The sequence below is a fragment of the Thermobia domestica genome, chromosome 1 (assembly GCF_964235325.1).
Source record: "Thermobia domestica chromosome 1, izTheDome1.hap1.1, whole genome shotgun sequence".
Lineage (NCBI taxonomy): Eukaryota > Metazoa > Arthropoda > Insecta > Zygentoma > Lepismatidae > Thermobia > Thermobia domestica.
Genome location: NC_137454.1, coordinates 25,537,941 through 25,557,736, shown reverse-complemented (window position 1 = coordinate 25,557,736; position 19,796 = coordinate 25,537,941). Strand labels below are relative to the sequence as shown.

The 19,796-nt window shown below is 35.6% G+C and overlaps 1 protein-coding gene across 1 annotated transcript in view; it reads right to left on the bottom strand.

Moving 5' to 3' along the window:
* Nucleotides 1–19,796, bottom strand: part of LOC145683833 (choline/ethanolamine transporter flvcr2a-like) — a 65,945-nt gene that overhangs the window by 38,023 nt on the left and 8,126 nt on the right. The window contains exons 2-4 of the mRNA XM_081755429.1: nucleotides 16,033–16,315; nucleotides 15,019–15,243; nucleotides 7,633–7,774 (exon numbers count right to left, since the gene is read on the bottom strand). Coding sequence (XP_081611555.1) covers nucleotides 7,633–7,774; nucleotides 15,019–15,243; nucleotides 16,033–16,308 — 643 coding nt within the window. The 5' untranslated portion in view covers nucleotides 16,309–16,315. The remainder of the gene's footprint in view (nucleotides 1–7,632; nucleotides 7,775–15,018; nucleotides 15,244–16,032; nucleotides 16,316–19,796) is intronic.

Here is a 19,796-nt window from a genome sequence, read left to right as displayed (position 1 = left end):
TCAACATTGCACTCTTGTGATTACCATTCAAGTAGTCTGTTCTCACAATGCTTTTTAGCTCTACGTTGCGCCGGATGATGTTTTCTAATGTAGGGGCATCACGAACTCTTATTTAAATGATCAATTAGATCCTTTTTAATAATCCAATGTTCTCGGGATTGCTGCCAGAGTGAATGTTGCTGTACAGTACAGTAAAATACAGTAGCAGATATTGCACCACAAAAGAGGACAACACGGCAGACAAGGAAAATATTGCAGTTATTCCATATATGGGAAAAACCTCCAACCAACTAGTAAGACTATTGAAGAAATTCAACATCAAGACTGTACACTGCCCTCCACTGAAGATCAGGAGTTTACTACCAACTGCAAAAGACTCATTGGGATTAAAGACATCGGACATCTATAGGATCACCTGTGAATGTAACGCCACTTACATAGGTGAAACGGGAAGGAACATTGAAGACAGAATGAAAGAACACCAGCGACACACCAGACTTAAACAACCGGAAAAATCAGCAATAGCCGAACACTGCATACAATACAATCATACGGCCATATGGACCAAATTGAAGTACTAAAGAAAAGTAAACAGGTCTGGGACAGGAAAATACATGAATCTCTATTCATCCGTACATACAAGCCATCCATCAACAGAGACGAAGGTTATCATCTACCTGACATCTGGATCCAGCTTTTCAGTACGAAAAGAACCATCAGCCAATCAGAGAACAGTTTCCACCAGCAAAATCAGAGCACGCCATTAGCCAACAAAAACAACCAATAGAAATACAGCAATTCCTAAAGACTACAATATAAATTGTACGACCAGCACACTCCAACACATAGCTCTGAAGATGTTGCTCCTGTATGGTATCGAAAGCTCAGCACAGCAACACTCACTCTGGCAGCAATCCCGAGAACATTGGATTAATAGTAGACGCCAGCAAAGCTTCAAGATCATATAGATCCTTTTTATGCCTCTCTCATACCAAACGACTGCCCAATACGATTGAGCTTTCAGGTTTCTGCCTGTTATCTTTCTTGTGTACAAAGAGCACTCGTCAATTTGAATAATGTCCATTAGATTTTCTTTTTGTTTTGATCTACGACAGATTTCACTTAAAACTGAGTACCAATCATTAGCTGTTCTCTCGTTCATTTTAGCGATATCACAAATTTTTGACCATTTTTTAGATCTTTGCATCATAAGAACAAAGGGAACTGAGTTTGTCTGAATGACAGACGAGAATGTGCGAAGCTAGTGTTCGAGACCGGATTGATTTAATTATTGAAATCTGCACTGCAGCGTTTCTCTAATATTTTCTTGCAAGATTCACACCTTTTATCTCTTGGGCATTTTCTCTTTCGGCTAATAAAAACAAAGCCAATTTTATAACCGTCTTTACATCTTTCCTAAGTAGATCCACATACATATGTTGCAAACTGTTAAAGTATCTTATTTTTTGTTGGAATGACATCATACACCCTCCATTCCAAAAGAAACCGAACTTTTTAAAAAAACAAAAAAGCAATGTACATTTTGGAACAAATCATTTTTATTAATCAATGTATTCCCCTTCTGCATCGATACACATATTTGCACGCTCCAACAAGTTGTCAAACGACTTCTCCATGTCCTTTATTGGGATGGTCTTTAGGACGGCGGTCGTCGCCTTCTCAATGGCATCAATCGATGCGTGCCACTTTCCTTTCATCGCCAAATGCAGTTTCGGGAACAGATAGAAATCGCACGGAGCGAGATCTGGTGAATAGGGCGGATGATGCAACCGAATAATGTGATTTTTAACCAAAAATTCAGTTACAAGTTGCGAACGATGTGATGGTGCATTATCGTCCAAAAGAGTCCAACTGCCGATTTCGCGATATTCGGGCCGAATACGACGAATTCTTGCCAGCAAACGCTTCATGACTCCCAAGTAAAACTCTCCAGTGACTGTCTGTGACGATTTTTTTGTTATGTTTGATGAATTCACGCACTTTTTCGATGTTTTCTTCCGATAATCCGGTTCTGGGACGGCCTGATCTTTCGTCATCCTCCAGCGTCTCTCTATTCGATTTGAATCGCCTGAACCACTCGTAAACTTGCGTACGGGATAGACACTCATCACCATATGCATTTTGTAGCATTTGGTGCGTTTCACTAAATGTTTTACCCAGTTTAACACAAAACTCAATTGCAGCTCGTTGTTTGAAACTCATTTTCCGACCGATGTACACAACACACTGACAGTTGAAACGCAATAACTTTGTTGCCGTGCATCCAAATGTCATGACATTTATACCAGTTGTCAATGAGGGACTACGCCATCTACCGGTAAAATATTACAACAGATGGCACTAGTGGTACTATTTGTTTTCAAAAGTTCGGTTTCTTTCGGAATGGAGGGTGTATTTAACGACGAATATAATTGCGTTCTCTTTACTCTTTGAACAATCATTGATACTGGTTTCACCAACGACTTTTAGTTACCATCTCCCTATGATCCTCAAGAATGAGAAAGATAAAATAAAAAATCAGACTTAATCGCTATATGATTCATGCTAGACCAGTAATAGCTTTCTATTTAAACTTATAAGTTGAATATGATAACACTTTTCATAAATGCCCCCCTCATAGCTTTTGACCTTTTTGTTTGGGCAAGTTGAAATTTCGTGTGTTGACTAATGAAGATGTATAGAAGCAAATTAGCCTACATCAAATGCAAAGTCAAATAATGAAAGGCGTGTAACTCGTCACAGACCCAAACTAACGTCCCCGTTTATCTTTTATTTTTACGTTCAATGTTTAGAAAATGTTAATATTTATATCGTAAAGGTAGATTATTTATTTTCACGTTATAATTGTTCTAAATGAAGATGTTATAAAGTTAGAAATGTTCTTGGTCTTTGTTTTAACATTTTTAAGATTGTCCCTTAATTTTCTTCTTATTTGTGATAGACACTTACGCAGGCATTTATTTCAGGATGGATCCAAAGCTTTTAGGGGTTCAAATTAAATATGAGGAAAGTTATATTAAAATTTGTAAAATTATCCCTAAAATTAGACTAAAATTACAGAGAAGTCGGGATTTCGTGGGTTCTGCAACAATAAAACTCATTCCTTGTGTACGTCACTGTTTCGTAGTAATAACTTTTCTTGTTTTCTTAATCATTATATTAGATAACTGTACATGACGTTTTAATTCACTGTGTTAATATTGATTGTTTATGTTAAGATTAGATTAGAAATATTATCAAACACAATGTAAAAATACTAAAAAAGTTGAACACACTTCACAAACTTGACTATATCTTTTTGTAATATGGAACACCCAAGTTTTTTTGTCATAGAGGAATAAACTGTGGGCGGATTATAGGCTTGAGGAGCAAGATGTCGTAAAAACCGCAAATAGTTCGGCCTGTGTATTCCCATTCTTTTTCATGATAGTACTGCTAAACTTAACAAACTGCATAACTAACCAACTCGTCAATATAGTGTTCACCAAACCAATCCATTGACTTCTGTCTTTATCCAACTGGATTCTGTTTCTACTTTGTATTCTCATTTCTGCAAGATTCATCTTAATATTGTCCTCCCGTCTGCGCCTACGTCTTCCTAATGGTCGTTTTTCGTTTGGATTTTCAGTTAAAATTTTGAAAGCGTTCCTACTTTCTTCTATTCACGCTAGTGATCTGCCCACTTTAGCCTCCTAGACTTGATGACCCTAACAAGGCTTAGTAAACGCTATCTCGTTATGAAGTTTCCACTACTCAATTCCGTTCCCCTTGGATCTGAATATTCGTCTCAGGAGTTTATTCTCAATAGTCTGCATTCCTCTTTCAGAATAAGTGACCATGTTTCGCAACCATACAGCACAACAGAATGATTATCATCTTATATATTTTAAGCTTCAACTTCCTCGTAAGAATCTCCATGACAAAAGATGTTAATTTGAATAACACGATTTGACTGCTTTTAATCGACATTTAATTTCCTCGTGGTTGTAGTTTTGGTCTGTGATCCTAGAAATTTGAAAGTATCTACTTTGTCGAAAGTATTCTTATTTTAATTGTTCTGTTTCTCACACAAATGCACATATCCTGAAAATAAATTATAACTGTATCAGTCCTTTTGTCACGTTAAACCTAACATGAAGAGGTCTAACCACTGCGAAATTAAAATACCGCTAATTTTACAGTAATTATGTGATATCTTCAAAGATAATCGAAATGTGGAACAAGACCTCGCCAGACAATATTACGTTGCATGAGATACCGTTATCACGAGTCGCCTAGTAGCTTTCTATTTGCAGCCATTTGGAAACGCGAAAATAAATGCCGATTTTTAAAATGGGTGGAAATTTAAATCAGATAAGTTAGTCTTGATAACGATATCTCATGTAAAATAACATTGTTTAGCGAGCTCTTGTCCCACTTTTCGATTATGTTTTATATAGAATATTTGAAGATATCACATAATTACTGTAAAATTAGCGGTATTTTAATTTCGCCGTGATGTGGCCTCTTAAACAAAGTACTAAATGTCACTACTCGCGCTATCGATTGCCTGCATGATGCTAATAGATATTGCTATCAAGTATTAAACTGTGCACACAATTTACCGATTTAAAATTACTAGTATTTCTAAATTTTAAGTTTGAAACCAATATGGGTATGTAAGAAAACGATTTTTAACCTTTTAAAAATTAATGACATTTGATTGTTGCTAGGAATAAAACTTACAACTAAAATAATTAATTTAATTCTTTATTACAAGAACTATACTAAGAACTAAACACGCATTTAAATTTTCAAAAAAAAATGCTTTATTTTACGTATTACTCATTTATGCTTTGTTTTTAAAATCATGTATTGTTATGATTTTAAAATTAGCTTTATCTGGAGGTCTAAATAACCGAAATCATGTTCAGGAAAACAACAATTCGTTCATAGCGGCGTTTCTGAGTCTAGGGGTTTGCGAGAGGAATACATGGTAGCAATAGCGTAGCCAGGGTGTTTGGGGGGGGGCAAGTGCTTTATAGACACATATAGAAAAATTACAAACAAAAAAATATATAAACTTAAAAATATATACAAAATTACAAACATCAAAGTACCAAGGTACATTGTTGGACCTCTTTGGGGTCCCGGCCCCTCTGGGCCCCCTCCTCTACGCCACTGCATGGTAGTCACCGAAATGCGGTGGAAAAAGATAGAGATAGTTATCGAAAAAATATTTTTTTTAAATAAATAGATTTTAATTTCCGTACTTGTTGATAAATACATCAAAGAATATCAAACAAATAAAGGATTGTTTAAAAAGCAGTTGGAATAAATGAGGAATGAAACTAGTGGAAAACTAAGTATTGAAATAGAAGAAACTAATTGAAGCTGCTCCCTCTACACAGCGCATAATTCACCCACATTTGCATGAATCTCCTTGTCATACCACACAACTGTACATGTCCCTTTACAGACACAAGCGAAACACGTCTTGATAAAAATCGACAAGGAGTACCATAAAGGAGAGATTTTTCGGTTATTTTTTTTTCAATATCTCACACCGTTTGCAAGATTTCAGCCTACTTCCGGTTGGAGTTTCTAATTCATGTACGATCAGTGTTTTCTTGCTTCTTGCATGCAGTATGTAATAAGCAAATACATTACACACACAATTAATTATAGTGTCAGTGATATATGGTGTTTATTGGGCAAAACATTCCAAACAATAAAGATTCATCTTAGAGTGGAGAAATGGTTATCCATCGTTTTTCATTATCATTTGGCCATTAAACAAACGCCGGAAAGATACTACTCCTGTATACAATTATGTGGTGTTGGAATGTATAACTTCTAGGGTATGTTGCTTTACTTTTTTAAAATTTCAACACTTCCAGTGTACCTCTAAAAGTAACAAAGAAATAACGCCCACGTTTTCTTTTTAAATATTCAATTAGAACTGGACAATCTACACAAAATTTGGAATCGACCAGTGAAAACGGCACTTTCTAGCACTTGTGGTTTTCGAGATCTTATTGTCGAAAAGAGTGGGGACAAACATATAAAACTATCATTTTAATATATCTATCTACTATAATGCTACAATAGCAACAAAAGCGCCTGAGCTCCAACCTATAACTTTGGATTTCAAACCTTTGATTTACGGTTATTTGTGATTTCACGTTTAATAAAGACAAATGTTTTAAAGTGTGTGTACTTTAAATAAACTATTTAAATAGACCTTTTTCATGAAGTTTATTTTTTTAAAATTATTCTTCAAAGCCTTTGAATATTCATAAGCATTTTCCAAAATAAATGCAAATGAATTGTGCTGCCATCTTTTTAGTGCTTTTAAACTATACGTTTGTGGACGTTTATATGTTTGTGGCCAATCATTTGGAGAATGAGATCTCGGAAACTACAGGCTCAAGAAAGATAACGTTTTCACTGATCAATTGCAAATTTTATGTAGATTGTCCAGTTCTAATTGAATATTAAAAAAAACATGGCCATTATTTCCTTATTACATTTTTACGGGTTCACTCGAAGTGTTGAAATTAGAAAAAACTAAATCATTATATACTACGCATTATACATTCCAACACCACACAATTGTATGTGGGGTTGCATACCTCTCAGACGTTCGTTTCATGGCCAAATGAAAATGAAAAACGAAGGATAACCATTTCTCCAGTCTAACATAAGTTGAATCTTTATTATTTGGAGTGTTTTGCCCAATGAACACCATATACCACTGACACTATAATTAATTGTGTGTGTAATGTATTTGCTTATTACATACTGCATGCAAGAAGAAAGAAAACATTGATCATACATGAATTAAAAACTCCAACTCGAAGTAGGCTCAAATCTTGCAAACGGTGCGAGATATTGAAAAAGTAATCGAAAAAATCTCCCCTTTATGGTATCTCTTGCCAATTTTTATCAAGACGTATTTTACTTGTGTCTCTAAAGGGAAATGTACAGATGTAAGGAATAATAAGGAGATTCATGCTCATATGTGAATGATGCGCTGTGTAGAGAGCAGATTCAGCTAGTAGATATACAAAATTTATAATTACCGCGTTATAATTCAAAATGCCAAATAATTGATTATTTTTCTCGGTGGTGTTGCGGGAATTACAAAGGCTAAGTTCAAATTTGTAAAGACTGTGCTGTGATAAATTGAGAATGGAGAAATAATTTTGTCGACAATAGGAAAGTGATTGATTTCTTTCTGGATTATTTGCTATTCTTTGCAGAGTTGTATATGTACATGTGTAAGGCTTACACACAAATCTACAACCGTAAGCGATGGGAAGTAATAATCAAACAGCTTATTACAAACGGCAAATTACTTATGAGGTTCGTTGGCAAGAAGGTGTACTAAAATGGAGTCGATATAAGAAATATGTTGGGAAAGCCGGGCATAGTGTTGTTATGTGTTTTATGTTTTTCAGTTGTTCTATTTATCATCTATTATGTAATGATATAAGTAAATTAGATGTTGTAATTCAGTAAATCGAATGTTACCTTCAATTTTAAATTCATTTTGAACTTGACAAGGAAAAATGATGCTCTCCTGAGAGTTAGTATTAATTAATGTAATAATATAAATTCTATACTTACAGAATATCAGTAGTAGAAGAACCACCGTCGCAAAAATGGCTATCGAGAGATACATAACGTAGAGATCACTAGCTACATCATCCAAATTGTCATGATTCTTCACAAGGATAGGAGGCAGCAAGAAGCCCAGGGCATTTCCAATCTAGAACCAGGTTTACGAACATCTGAATATTAAGAGAAATTCAGCGTCATCCATCAAACTATTACAGCAACCACTGTTGTTACATTGTTTACTGTATACTATTGTAATGTAATTTCAAATCTTCAATGTATATTAAAAAGTTTTAAGATTAAAAATAAAAAGAAACAAGCAGGTTGAGGTTCTGTAAACGCACTTTCAAGGAAGTGAAATTTAAAAATTGAGAGTGAAAATGTCAAAAAACACAAAAGCAAAATAAGGAACTGGATACAGGTGAGAAGCCAAAGACAGGATTATAAACTAAAGAAATGGTAAACAAGGGGTCAGTCATTGGATCAGTCAGAACTAGCGTCGTGAGTTGACCTTTGAATCCTTGTCAGTAATGGACCTCAGCCTGTACAATCCAACCTTCCTGTAAGTACTTCGTTAATTATGCTAAGAAGCAATACATAAGAAGTTCGTGCATGGAGGTCTTCCTCCATGACAGGCGTAATATTGTAAAAAATTATAATTTCTATAATTATTATTTGAAACCTTTTCTCTATGTAACTTGTTAAATAAAAATCAAGGTGCATCTGAAGTAGTATTGTCCTTCTACCGAGGATAACAATAAACAATATCCTATAATCATTATTCAATTAGTAACTAAAATCTTCCTATCTAAAATTTACGAAACACTATAATAATCAACAATATATTCACTCGTACTTTTTATATGTTTAGACTTAGTTTCGATTCCCGGTGGAGGTTCATGTAGTTCGGATTCCACCTTAAGCTCTTTCTCCATGTTTCATATAGCCTCGGAGGTGAAAGGGACGTTGAGTTTTAAACTAACCAACAAACAAGAACCATCACAATTACTATGTTTTCATGTAAGTTTAGTCTATGAATATTATTCATTAAATAGGATATTAAAATGAATATATTACACATAAGACTGAGGATTTCGAATTAGTGAATAATTGTTTAGTGTAGTTCTCTTTTGTAATCTAGAAAACGATGTTAGTAATATATAGTTTTTACAATGTTTTTAAAGTGATATTTTAAAAATTTCATTTTAACTATCTTTAAATTATACAATTTTATTTTCATGTGTTATATACACATACTATTAATTAATGCATATATTCTTTTCAATAAACAATGATGTATAGGGAATGGATGAAAATATTCATTTCAAGTTAGTGATTTCATTTCCTGGAATATTTCATAAATATAAGTTTGGATCAATTATTAACATTTACTAGTAACATAACACCGGAAACACTGTCAATTAACTGCTACTTTTTTGGACTTCATATCTTAAACCGGAACTAATGTGTACAATTAAAATTTGAAGAACAGTCTTTACTTATATAGGTGAAATGGATTGAAGTCTGCGCCATTCGTACGATCTAATCTCTTACTGAGGCGCGAAAAAGAAGAAGCAATTGCGGAAAAGAAAGAAAAGAGGAAAAAGAGAAAATAAAAGGTATAGCAAGGATCTTATAAAATAGAGGATCTGCCCTTACAACAAAATCTTCAAGCCATACGTCACAGTTTCGCCCCCCGTACTCTGCCCACTGCGCCCAATAAGATCGCCATGTTTTGAGCCAACAATCATGGAGGAAACGAAAGTAGCCAATCAGACGATGGCAGATACGAGAGTAGCCAATCAGACGTGCCGATGCTCGGTTGTTTTTTTGGCTTCATCGATTTAATAGGATGAAGATACATATGGGCAGATCCTCTATTTATAACATCCTTGAAGTATAGAATGGAAGAAGTAACGAAGAATGTTTTCATTTATAATAATAAGTATGAAAACAAAGAGCTCAAACCTTGCTCCCGCCAAGTGAACTTTGTGGTGGACAAACACCGTGTGCGTGGGGTTTTTCGGGGTTCTCCCGTTTCCTCCCACTTTCTTCATTCCACTATTTCATTCATCTCTCATCATCACCGTCTCCTTTAGCCTAACCGGCATAATCGTGGGACGTAAAACTCAAAAATTTCATTTCATTTCTTTTTCAAAGAGATTGTTCAATACGATAAGAAGATTTGACGATAACTTATCGTTGGTAGGAAAGAGAAACAACCACCTTTGGCTTGCAAATAGATTACAAACCCTGATTATAAAACAATAAAAGATGTAATATATAATTTGATAAGATGGTTGAAATTTTGAAAATATGAAGCCACAAGAGAACGAGTTAAAGAAGGGACAGAAGTAAAAAAGAGTTCAAATACGAACAAAAGGCAAGTAAGAGTTGAACAAAGAACAGAAGCAAGTAACAGTTAAAGTAGGGACAGGAGCAAGTAATAGTTGAACCAAGGAAAGGGGCAAGTAAGAGTTAACCAGAGAGGAACAAAGGCAAGTATGAGTTCAATTAGGGACAGAAGAAAGTAATAGTTGAAGAAAGATCAGGAAAAGCAAGTGTTAAAGTAGGGACTGGATAAAGTAAAAGAAGGGACATGCGCAGGTAAGAGTTAAAGAAGAGACAGAAGTAAATGTGAGTTGGCATTAGAGAGGTAGGTGAGAAAATTGAAGAAAATACTATTTGAAAGAGATTTTTAAAACTAATGTTATTAGATTACAGAAAAAGGATCACAAGTGCTGTTCATCTTCATGTGCGTCACTTACGGACCAAAATATTATTGATCTCGGCACAACTGTCATATCATTTCCGAATATACTGAATATTGTGTTTATACAATAGATTATTAATATTCTACAAAAACTTTTGAATAAGTGAATGATCTCTACATCAGATAAAATAAAGTATATATCTTTAAAGAGAATGTACAACAGAAAATTCCAAAAATATTTTTTCAATGACCGTGAATTACACTAGAAAGTCCTTGGCCAATTATGTAGACTAAAAAGATAAAATATACACAAATTCATAATTATTATGAAAGTATATGAAGAGAAGATGCTAAACGGGAGGACATGGGGAGAAAAAAATCCAAGAATATGCACAAACTCAGATATTTTCTATCAAACGAGCTTTCTTCATACCACACATCACCGTGCCTTAGGAGTATGATATTACTAGGAATGAGGAACGGAATGATACTGATTGTTTCTTCAAAAGACATGTGAGCTATGCTAGTGTCTCTTTTACTTAATGATCATAGTAAACTTGAATTATGAGACTTGTGCAATAAGAATACTGCAATGCAATTTATTTAGATTTTAGCGACCATCTATCGAATAGACTGCAAAGAATTCAAAATGCCTGCTTCCGTTGTATATTTAAGAGCCTGCCTTACTAAAAATAATACGAAATTTACCATTTTCTTTTGCTTGATTATTCATCAGTGAAAGGAGATAATGAAATGCAAGTTACCACAATCATAGATAATGCTATTCTACAACAGAAAATATGAACCTGAAGAATGTTGAGTGTTGCAATCCATAGAAATGACAGTGTTGCTAGAAAAACAATTTCCCTAAAATCTAAGTTAAGACAGCGAGTAGAGGAGTGAATTCAACTGCATTTGATTACGTATCATGTTGTTTCGGTTTCTTGTGAACTACGTTTTAATTAACATTATTATTTAGTTTTAACAACTGTATGTTAAAACTATTTTGTTTATTACAAACTAAATACAACTATTATTTAAAAAGTAGTTCACAGGAAACCAAAACAATATGATACGTAGGGGAAAGGAGGGTAAGTTGACGAGGTGTCTAAGATGACGAATTGTCAATTTCAGAGTCCTGAACTGATATGGCAACACAGCCTTCATGCGGTTGGGAAGGCACTAGTGCTACACGTATTGGGAGATAGAAACTATTCCAATCGGCCATGTTCCAGTTGACCAGGAGTGCTTTGACTGTTTGCACGTCGGTTCGTTGTAAGATTCCGGTGTCAGAAAATAACGTCTGAAGCTATTGAGATAAGTCCCCAGGACATGATTTCTGTTTTTTCGAAATAATGTAGTATATTAATTACATCAATAGTTCAATGTAACTCAGAAATAACCTGATGACAGATTTGTCTCTTTTGCAATAAAAATGGCTGTTTCGCGTAAGATGACGAATCAAATAGGCGGACAAGATGGCGAATTCGTCATCTTGCCCGAACTGCGTGAGCCCAACAAGGGAGCAATTTTGAAGAATAGTTTATGACTATGTCGAGACTATGAAGATTTCTCAGCGATTCAACCAAGAAAGAAGAAGGCCGGCAAGGACTTCATCAAGACCTTTTTGGATAAATTTCTTTACGCTCTGCGAAAAGCGGAACCTTCATCTGCAGGGAGGCTAGTTGCTTTCAACAAAACAAATGTTGAATAGTTCCTTAATGTCTATAAAGATGTTTTAAATGAGAAACACTTTGAATCTCATCAGATTTTTAACATGGATCAAACGAGCTGTTCAACTGTACCCACGAAAATCCCTAACCTATTAAGTTCAAAAGGAAATCGAAGAGTAATTAAAGTTTCTTCTTCTGAAAGAGGTGTGAATGTAAGTGTGGCTTGTTGTTTTAGTGCTGTTGGCAACTACGTCCCACCATTCTTTATTTTCCCTAAGGTACGTATGCAGGAACACTTTTTGAACAATGCTCCTCCTGGCTCTGCTGGTATCTGCAATGAGTCCCATCCCATATTACATTACAGGCAGTTAACGTGTGCAGAGAAAATCATTTTAGCCTCTTAGGATTTCCTCCGCCACCGGATGCAGCCTTTGGATGTTGCCTTCTATAGTCTATTGAAAACTGCATATAGCCGTGATTGTGATGACTACTTGATGGCTCATCCAGGTGAGAGAATCAGCATAAAGAATGTTGCTGCCATTCAACGTGGCATATAGGAGGGTGGCCACGATCAGTCACGCAGTAAAGGGTTTCCGTTCTACAGGGTTAGTGCCATTAAATTTTCAGATTTTCAGTGATTCTGATTCGAGCCATCATTGACAACCGAAAACCAATATGTTCCTGAAGTTACAGCGACCGCAGCAACTGAAATAAATGCCACGGAACATTCAACAACTATAAGGTCTAACTCAGCATCTGCATCATCTGTATCAGTACCTAAACCTTCTATTCCAAAATTGTCTCGTTCCTTTTCGCAATCTAACCAAATACACTCTGAACCGGCATCAACACTTGCAGAACCCGATTCTTCCATTTTTGAACTCGGACCATCTCATGCAGACCCTGGACTCTCAAATGCAAAATGATACAATGGTCTACACCTTCTTCCTAAAGCAGTTAACAAAGGAAGGAAACAGCGAAAGAAGCTGCCTTCGTTGCTTATCACCAGAAGTCCTGTCAAAAGAACTCTGGAAAAAGGAAAGCCGGGAAATAACCCAGACAGAAGACAAGAGAAGATATGATTACCCAGAAAAAAGGAACACAGAAACGAAAAGACAAATCTCCGTAGCATAAAAAGAAGACATGTATTAAGGATTTATATTCAGTCGACTCATTTAACTCTTCTATATCAGTGACTTACATGGACGAAGACGACGATTCCGATGTTTTGGGGGGAAGAAGTGTGTGTAGTATGTAATGAATATGGTAAAAAGTGAAACGTGGTTCGCTTGTAATGTGTGTCACAATTGGGCCCATGCTGCTTGTACTGAATTGCCTGTCACAGAAGCAAAATTCAAAGCATATATCTGTGACTTTTGCGCTTGAAATCACATTGCGCTTGTGTTCATATTCTTCTATTCATGTTATTATTTGTGTATTCTGGAAAATACTGCGTTTGAAATACAATAACCAGTCCAATTCTGTTCTCGCTTTTTGTCTCGTCATCTTACCCACCTATGGAAGTCATCTTACCCGCATAGGAGGGTAAGATGACGAAAGCGATATGGGGTCAATAAAAGTGAAATATCATCGTAACTTTTGATTTTTAAACCATCAAACAATTAACAGAGTAAAACGAAAGTCTAATAATTGCCGTGAACATAAAATCGAAACATTTCATCAACACAAGGCTGACAAAACATGCATAGAAGCTTACTATCGTCAACTTACCCTCCCTTCCCCTAACCAAATGCAGTTGAGTTTGTTCCTCTACTCTCTGCCTTAACTTAGATTTTAGGGAATTTTTTTCTGGCAACACTGTAATTTCTATGGCTGACAATACTGAACATTCTTCAGGTTCATATTTTCTGTTGTAGAATAGCATTATCTGTGACTGTGGTAACTTGCATTTCATTATCTCCTTTCACTTATGAATAAACAAGCAAAAGAAAAATAGTAAATTTTGTATTATTTTTAGTAACGCAGGCTCTTAACTTGAAATATTCAGATCATTTAACCAGCTACTTTGAAAAGCTGTAGCGGATGCAATTGAAGGTATCACGACGTAGATATTACATGCTTACAACTTTATTTAAGATAATAATAAGTACAAAAAAACAGACTTAATGTCACGCTTTCAATTTTAGCACGAATCACATCAACGCAACAGCACGAGTAATGAAACATCCCTACTTTCGCTGACAAGGCATAAAATTTTTGCTGTGTCAAATAAATTCACTGCCACAGCCGTGAAATTTGGAATGACCTTCCAGAAGTTATTCGAAAGTCAGCCTCCATAGCCATGTGAAAAAACCAACTCAAAAATTACTTCTTTCAGACTTATCAGCACGACTAAATCAAGATCTATTTCGTTGTTTTCTATCTAACACAGGGTCATTACTATTTTTTAAAAAAATAATGTGTTCTCTTTTCAATGTTCTTACCACACTAGGTACGTTTTTCTTTTTTCCCTTTCTATTTTATTTTTACTTGTTTTATTGACAATGTAAATATATATTAGACCAAGTGGAAGATAAAGCACAAGACTTCACTAAGTCATTAATAAATTGAAAATTAAAATTGAAATTGAAGTTCCGTATTGTAGACATGTCTATCCATAATCGCAGAACATTTTTATTAGTCCTTATTCCTATGAATCTTCGTTGGGTCTCTATCCCTGGTTATGAAAATTGGACAGAAAATTCAAAACTGAAATAAAAATATAATATTATTCTGATTCATAGTAGGTTTATTGTGAAACAATATTGTTTTTTATGTGAGTATGAAGCACATAATGTTTACATCGAAAACGAACCAGTTAACCAATAATAGAAAACTGGTAAACGTGATTTGTACTTTATCAATGCCTTTCTTTTATGACTTCGTACTCATAAATAAAGCAGGAACATGCGAAGGGTAGCATGACATGAACAATTAGTGAACAACATGACTCTGTCAAACTGTTAACATGTATACAGTAAAGAATCATGGTTACATAACACATCTTACCTGATTCCCAAACACTCCGATTGCACAGGCAGAAGATACTTCGTCGGGGCCGAACCAAACAGCGGCTAATTTCGGTGGAATTCCAAGTACAAAGAGTTGACCTAAGGCTGCTAGAGTCTGCCCAATGAATGTAACATAGAATCGATCCGGAGACACTGAACCAACTTTAATCCAAGAGCCAGCAAAGGTTAAAATAGCTCCAAATAATACTGCCGATCTCAGACCCTAAAGAAAAAGTAGAAATATTGACTATCCGGGCTCAATCTTCTTTAGAAACAATCACTTAATATTTAATATTTACCTATTTTAATCACAAATAAGTCACCTAAATTGACTGAAGCAAATGCTAAAAATGGGCCCGAATGCAACTGTTGTACAGTACAGTTGTTCCTATGATCAGGAGCGGATTAAGGGCGGAACCAATGGAGCCCAGGCTCAGGGGGCCCCAAAAATTCCTCTCTTTAATGCTAAAAAACATAGCAATCAACTTTTTATATTATAGGCTTCAGACCCTTGCTATTTTTTTCCCGCTTGCTACGCTCGCGGTATTGATAGAGTTAAGTCTTCTTCCACCAGCGTTTTGACGATACTTATTTCGTTGTGAGACCATTTAGCTTGTATTTGGAATTTGTATGTTACACTGCAGTATATGAGCATTTAAAAATTAATAATGAATGTAATTAAACTAATTATTGTAAACTTGGGGCACTTAAAATATTGCGGCATAGTTCTCGGTGTTTCGATAAATCTATGAGGCTGTGGAAGGCAAGAAAGAAAGTTTATGCACTGGAGTTATTCGTGACATAGGGCCCCCTTGAAATAGTCGCCTCCAGGGCCCAAAAGCCTTAATCCGCCCCTGCCTATGATAACTGGTAGGACGGATGTGTGACAAGGAGTCCAAGAAATTAGCTTCAATAGGTCATGTGACCATTTCGTTATGTTCACTGGCTACTGCTGACAGTAGATATCAGAGGTAGATTATATTTTATGTATAGTGTTTCGAAGTGGACTTACCTTAACGTCTAAAAACCAAGATGCTGGAAATATAAGAGGAATGTACACTGCCATGTAAATTAAAGATAGCCAGTCCACAGCCGAACTGCTAACACCATAGTATCTAATTACAATATTGGCGATGATGGAGTAATGAATCCAGTTGAAAGCATTGGACGTTGAATCCAAGACGAAGAGCAGAAGGATTAGCCATCGTCTCTTATAGACACGATATCCTTGGCTCTTTTCTGGTTGTTCCATATCAGAAGAAAAAGCCACCTGAAGCCCTCTTGCCATTTTCAATCTATTGACAAAGCAAAATAGAATCATGTTTTGTATGTGTATGTAATAGAGAATAGATATACAGTAGAACCCCTCTTGTCTGCCCTCGGCTGGTCCGCCATTCCGGTTGATTCGACCTTGCTCGAGCCGAACTTGTGCCGACTCGTCTGTGACTCACGAGACCCATTTGTCGCTTACTACCGTCGCGGCATGGTTGTTTACTTACTGTTATCGCATATCCGCTTTAGTGCTCTGTCATTTCTTGTAGCGTTCCTTTCGTTGTGCATACTGTACTGTACTGTACCGTGCCGTGGTGTGCAGTTTTTAGTGTTTACTGTTTGTTTGTTTTTATTGTAGAGAGCAATTCAGTCAGTTTTGAGTTCAGACATTGTGCATTTTACCGTAAATCGGCATTTTTCTGTATTTTCTGATAATCCGACTTGTTTTTGCATTCCGACCATACCCACAGTCCGAAAAGTGACGGATTAGAGGGGTTCTACTGTACATATATAAGCTATTTGAAAACCATTAACTTACATGAATTGATAAACTGAAATTATACCGAAGTGATAGGAAAGAACTAACCTATAGACTTTCTTCCTATTTATAAAAAGCTCTGATGTTACTGATGCCCGTCTTTATAATACGTTAAGGTGGACGTAAACGTCATAATATGCAATAAATTGCTGAAAGGAAAACATACAAATGTATTATTAGCTGTTAACGAGGAAAAAAATTGTCCGAGAATGACACATACACAAATCGATAGATCTTGTTGTGCGAAACAAAATGATGTGCGTGAAAGTACGGTAAAAGCTCATGTGAAGTTTACGAAAAAACAGGGAAAGCGAATTCCTTTGTAAACCCAAAAATTGTTGCTGTGCGAGAACCGTGGGAATTATTGACGTGAAACTGATGCTGAAATATATGTTCTTATTAAGCCTACCAAAACGACAGAACAATTAATGAAATTTCTCTTTTAGTTTAACGTACTAGTCCAGGACCTTTATGCAATGAATTGGAAAAAATAGGGGAGAGATTAAACCTTTTGCAATAGTCTCAGTTTCATGCCTTAGTTAACATACTACAAATCCCCAAAGCTCCGGGCTGTGGAATTGAAGTTATGACGTCATCAATATGGCCGCTGTAAGAATTTATAGGGTAATTTTTAAATGCCTATAACAGAATTAACGTAGAAAGGTCATTTTCCACCAAATTACGGAGAGGAACTTGAAAAATGTTTATGTAGCAATATCTTACATATATCTAACATTTCGTCTGAGTTATATTAATCAAAAGTGAGAACATGTCATTTTTCAGTCTTTTTTCTTAACATTTCTCTATAAATAACTAGGTAGTTATACAACAAAATGACACGTTTTTCCCTTAGTCATTTAAGACAGACTTAGAGCTGTAAAACGGTACCAATAGGTTTTCTCTATCATTAATAATAAGGGAGTTATATGAATTTATTTACCGTAAGGTGTGGTTACGCGTATTCACTAGCCAGACACGTTCTGTAATACAATATTCTTAGAATTTCTCAAACAGATATTTTTAGATTTTATCTCAAGAATTTCAAGTAGATATGAATATTTTTCTGGAATAGTAAAACATATGTTTAGTTCATCACAGGAGTGCTCCTCCAAGTATTGGCCGCGTCTCACTAAGAAGCCGTATGAATACCTTAAACAACAGGCAAAAGTATTAAGTAAATTTGAGTTAAAAGCTTTACAGCTAAGAGTTTCGAGAGGCTGTTATTTTAATTGGAACATGATACAGAAACACCCACTTGGGGTTTTCCTATTCATTGTGTGTCTTTACTAGACTAACAGAAAATTTGTGCATGCAAAATGTCCACAATATTTTATTATTGTGGATTTTATTTTAAAATTTCTGAATTGTTAAACCATGAACAAAATACAAATTTGTGAACCGTTCATTTGTATTGATGTTTCTATGTATGCTTTCAATATTGGTCTATATTGTAATTAAAATAATTTACATATCTTTTGTATTTTTCAGTTCTGAGTAATTGATAACATAATTTTATTCATTCATTTGCGCGCTCATTTAGAACTCATTTTGTCACGGAGCTCAGCTTTGGTATTCATTTCAAGCAGAATCTAGAAATTAACCAGATTAGATCTGCAATCCTCCAAGCATTACACTGAGCCACATTAGACATTCAAGCCATTGCAGATTTCCCCGACATTCCCACAATAATGACGACAATGGAAAAACTACAGACTTTTATGAAGGAAGTAAAGTCGAGTAGTGAGACTGCCAAATTATGGATACAGTACCATGAACAAGTTAGCATCATGAGACTGTTTGTGCGTGTGGAACGCACTGGAGATTGGGGATTGTGTCTAGTTGTGAAAAAATATTATTACTTTTTTCATACAGCTAGCCACCTTGTATATGCAAAATGTGCACATTTATACCTGCAACAGATGGGAACATTAGTAGAAAGACTGATACCAGAAGAGTTCCAAAAATTTGTCACCGCAGAACAGTTTGCAATTAGATGTACCGACAAAATGTGGGCTGGTAATTGGAGTGACATGACGGTAGAACAAGTATTGACGAGATTGTTCAAATCATCTGGCAGCCTGATGCATGGACATGGGGTAACGAATAGCACCATGAATCGATGAGTGCGAGGGATGTGTGTATTTTCAGAGCTCATTAAGTACTTGAGTAATTTTTTGGTTTGGAACTAACTTCCTCTGAACAGCACATTCAGATTCGGAAGTCATAACAAGTATACATCATTGTAACGATTGTAAAAAAGTAGTGGCGTGATTTGCATCTCATTCTCCGTTCACAAAACCTTCCGAGCTCATATCTTTATCAAGTGGTATTACAGCAAGTGTGGCTATTAATTGTGACGATGCAGTTAATGTCGGAAAAGCTGCATCGAGACGAATTGTAGGGAAATCTTTTGAGGAAGTTCATTTATATCGAAATGACAGAGTGCGGACATTAGCCCATATGACTAGCGCTGTCAAGATCAACGACGGCGTGGCTACTCCTACAAACACCATGCAGTTATTCTTCAGAGTAATTTGTGTTGCGAAAACCGATGAGGACCTCCAGAAATGTTTAAACCATGAACTAACAACTCAACTTCCATCTTCGTCTGATGATTGTCACATGAGAAAAACACCGAAATCCGTATTGTATGATATAATAGATAATTGTATCGGAAGTGTCAAGTATCTATGTCCTCCTCAAGATTGTGCCTGTATTGTAGATGGTGGATATTTATTGCGAAGATTTGCTTGGTCACAATGCCTGACTTACAAATAATTATATGTACTGTACTCCACCCATGTAAGGAAGCATAACTGCATTGTCGTCTTTGACGCTTATTCCATACCCAGCACAAAAAGTGAAGAGAACAGGCGTCATCAGGCAAAATTTCAGTCACTTGACCCACTTCACAGAAAACATGATGTGAACGTTAGCCCAAGAGAAGTGTCGAGCAATTCGGAAAA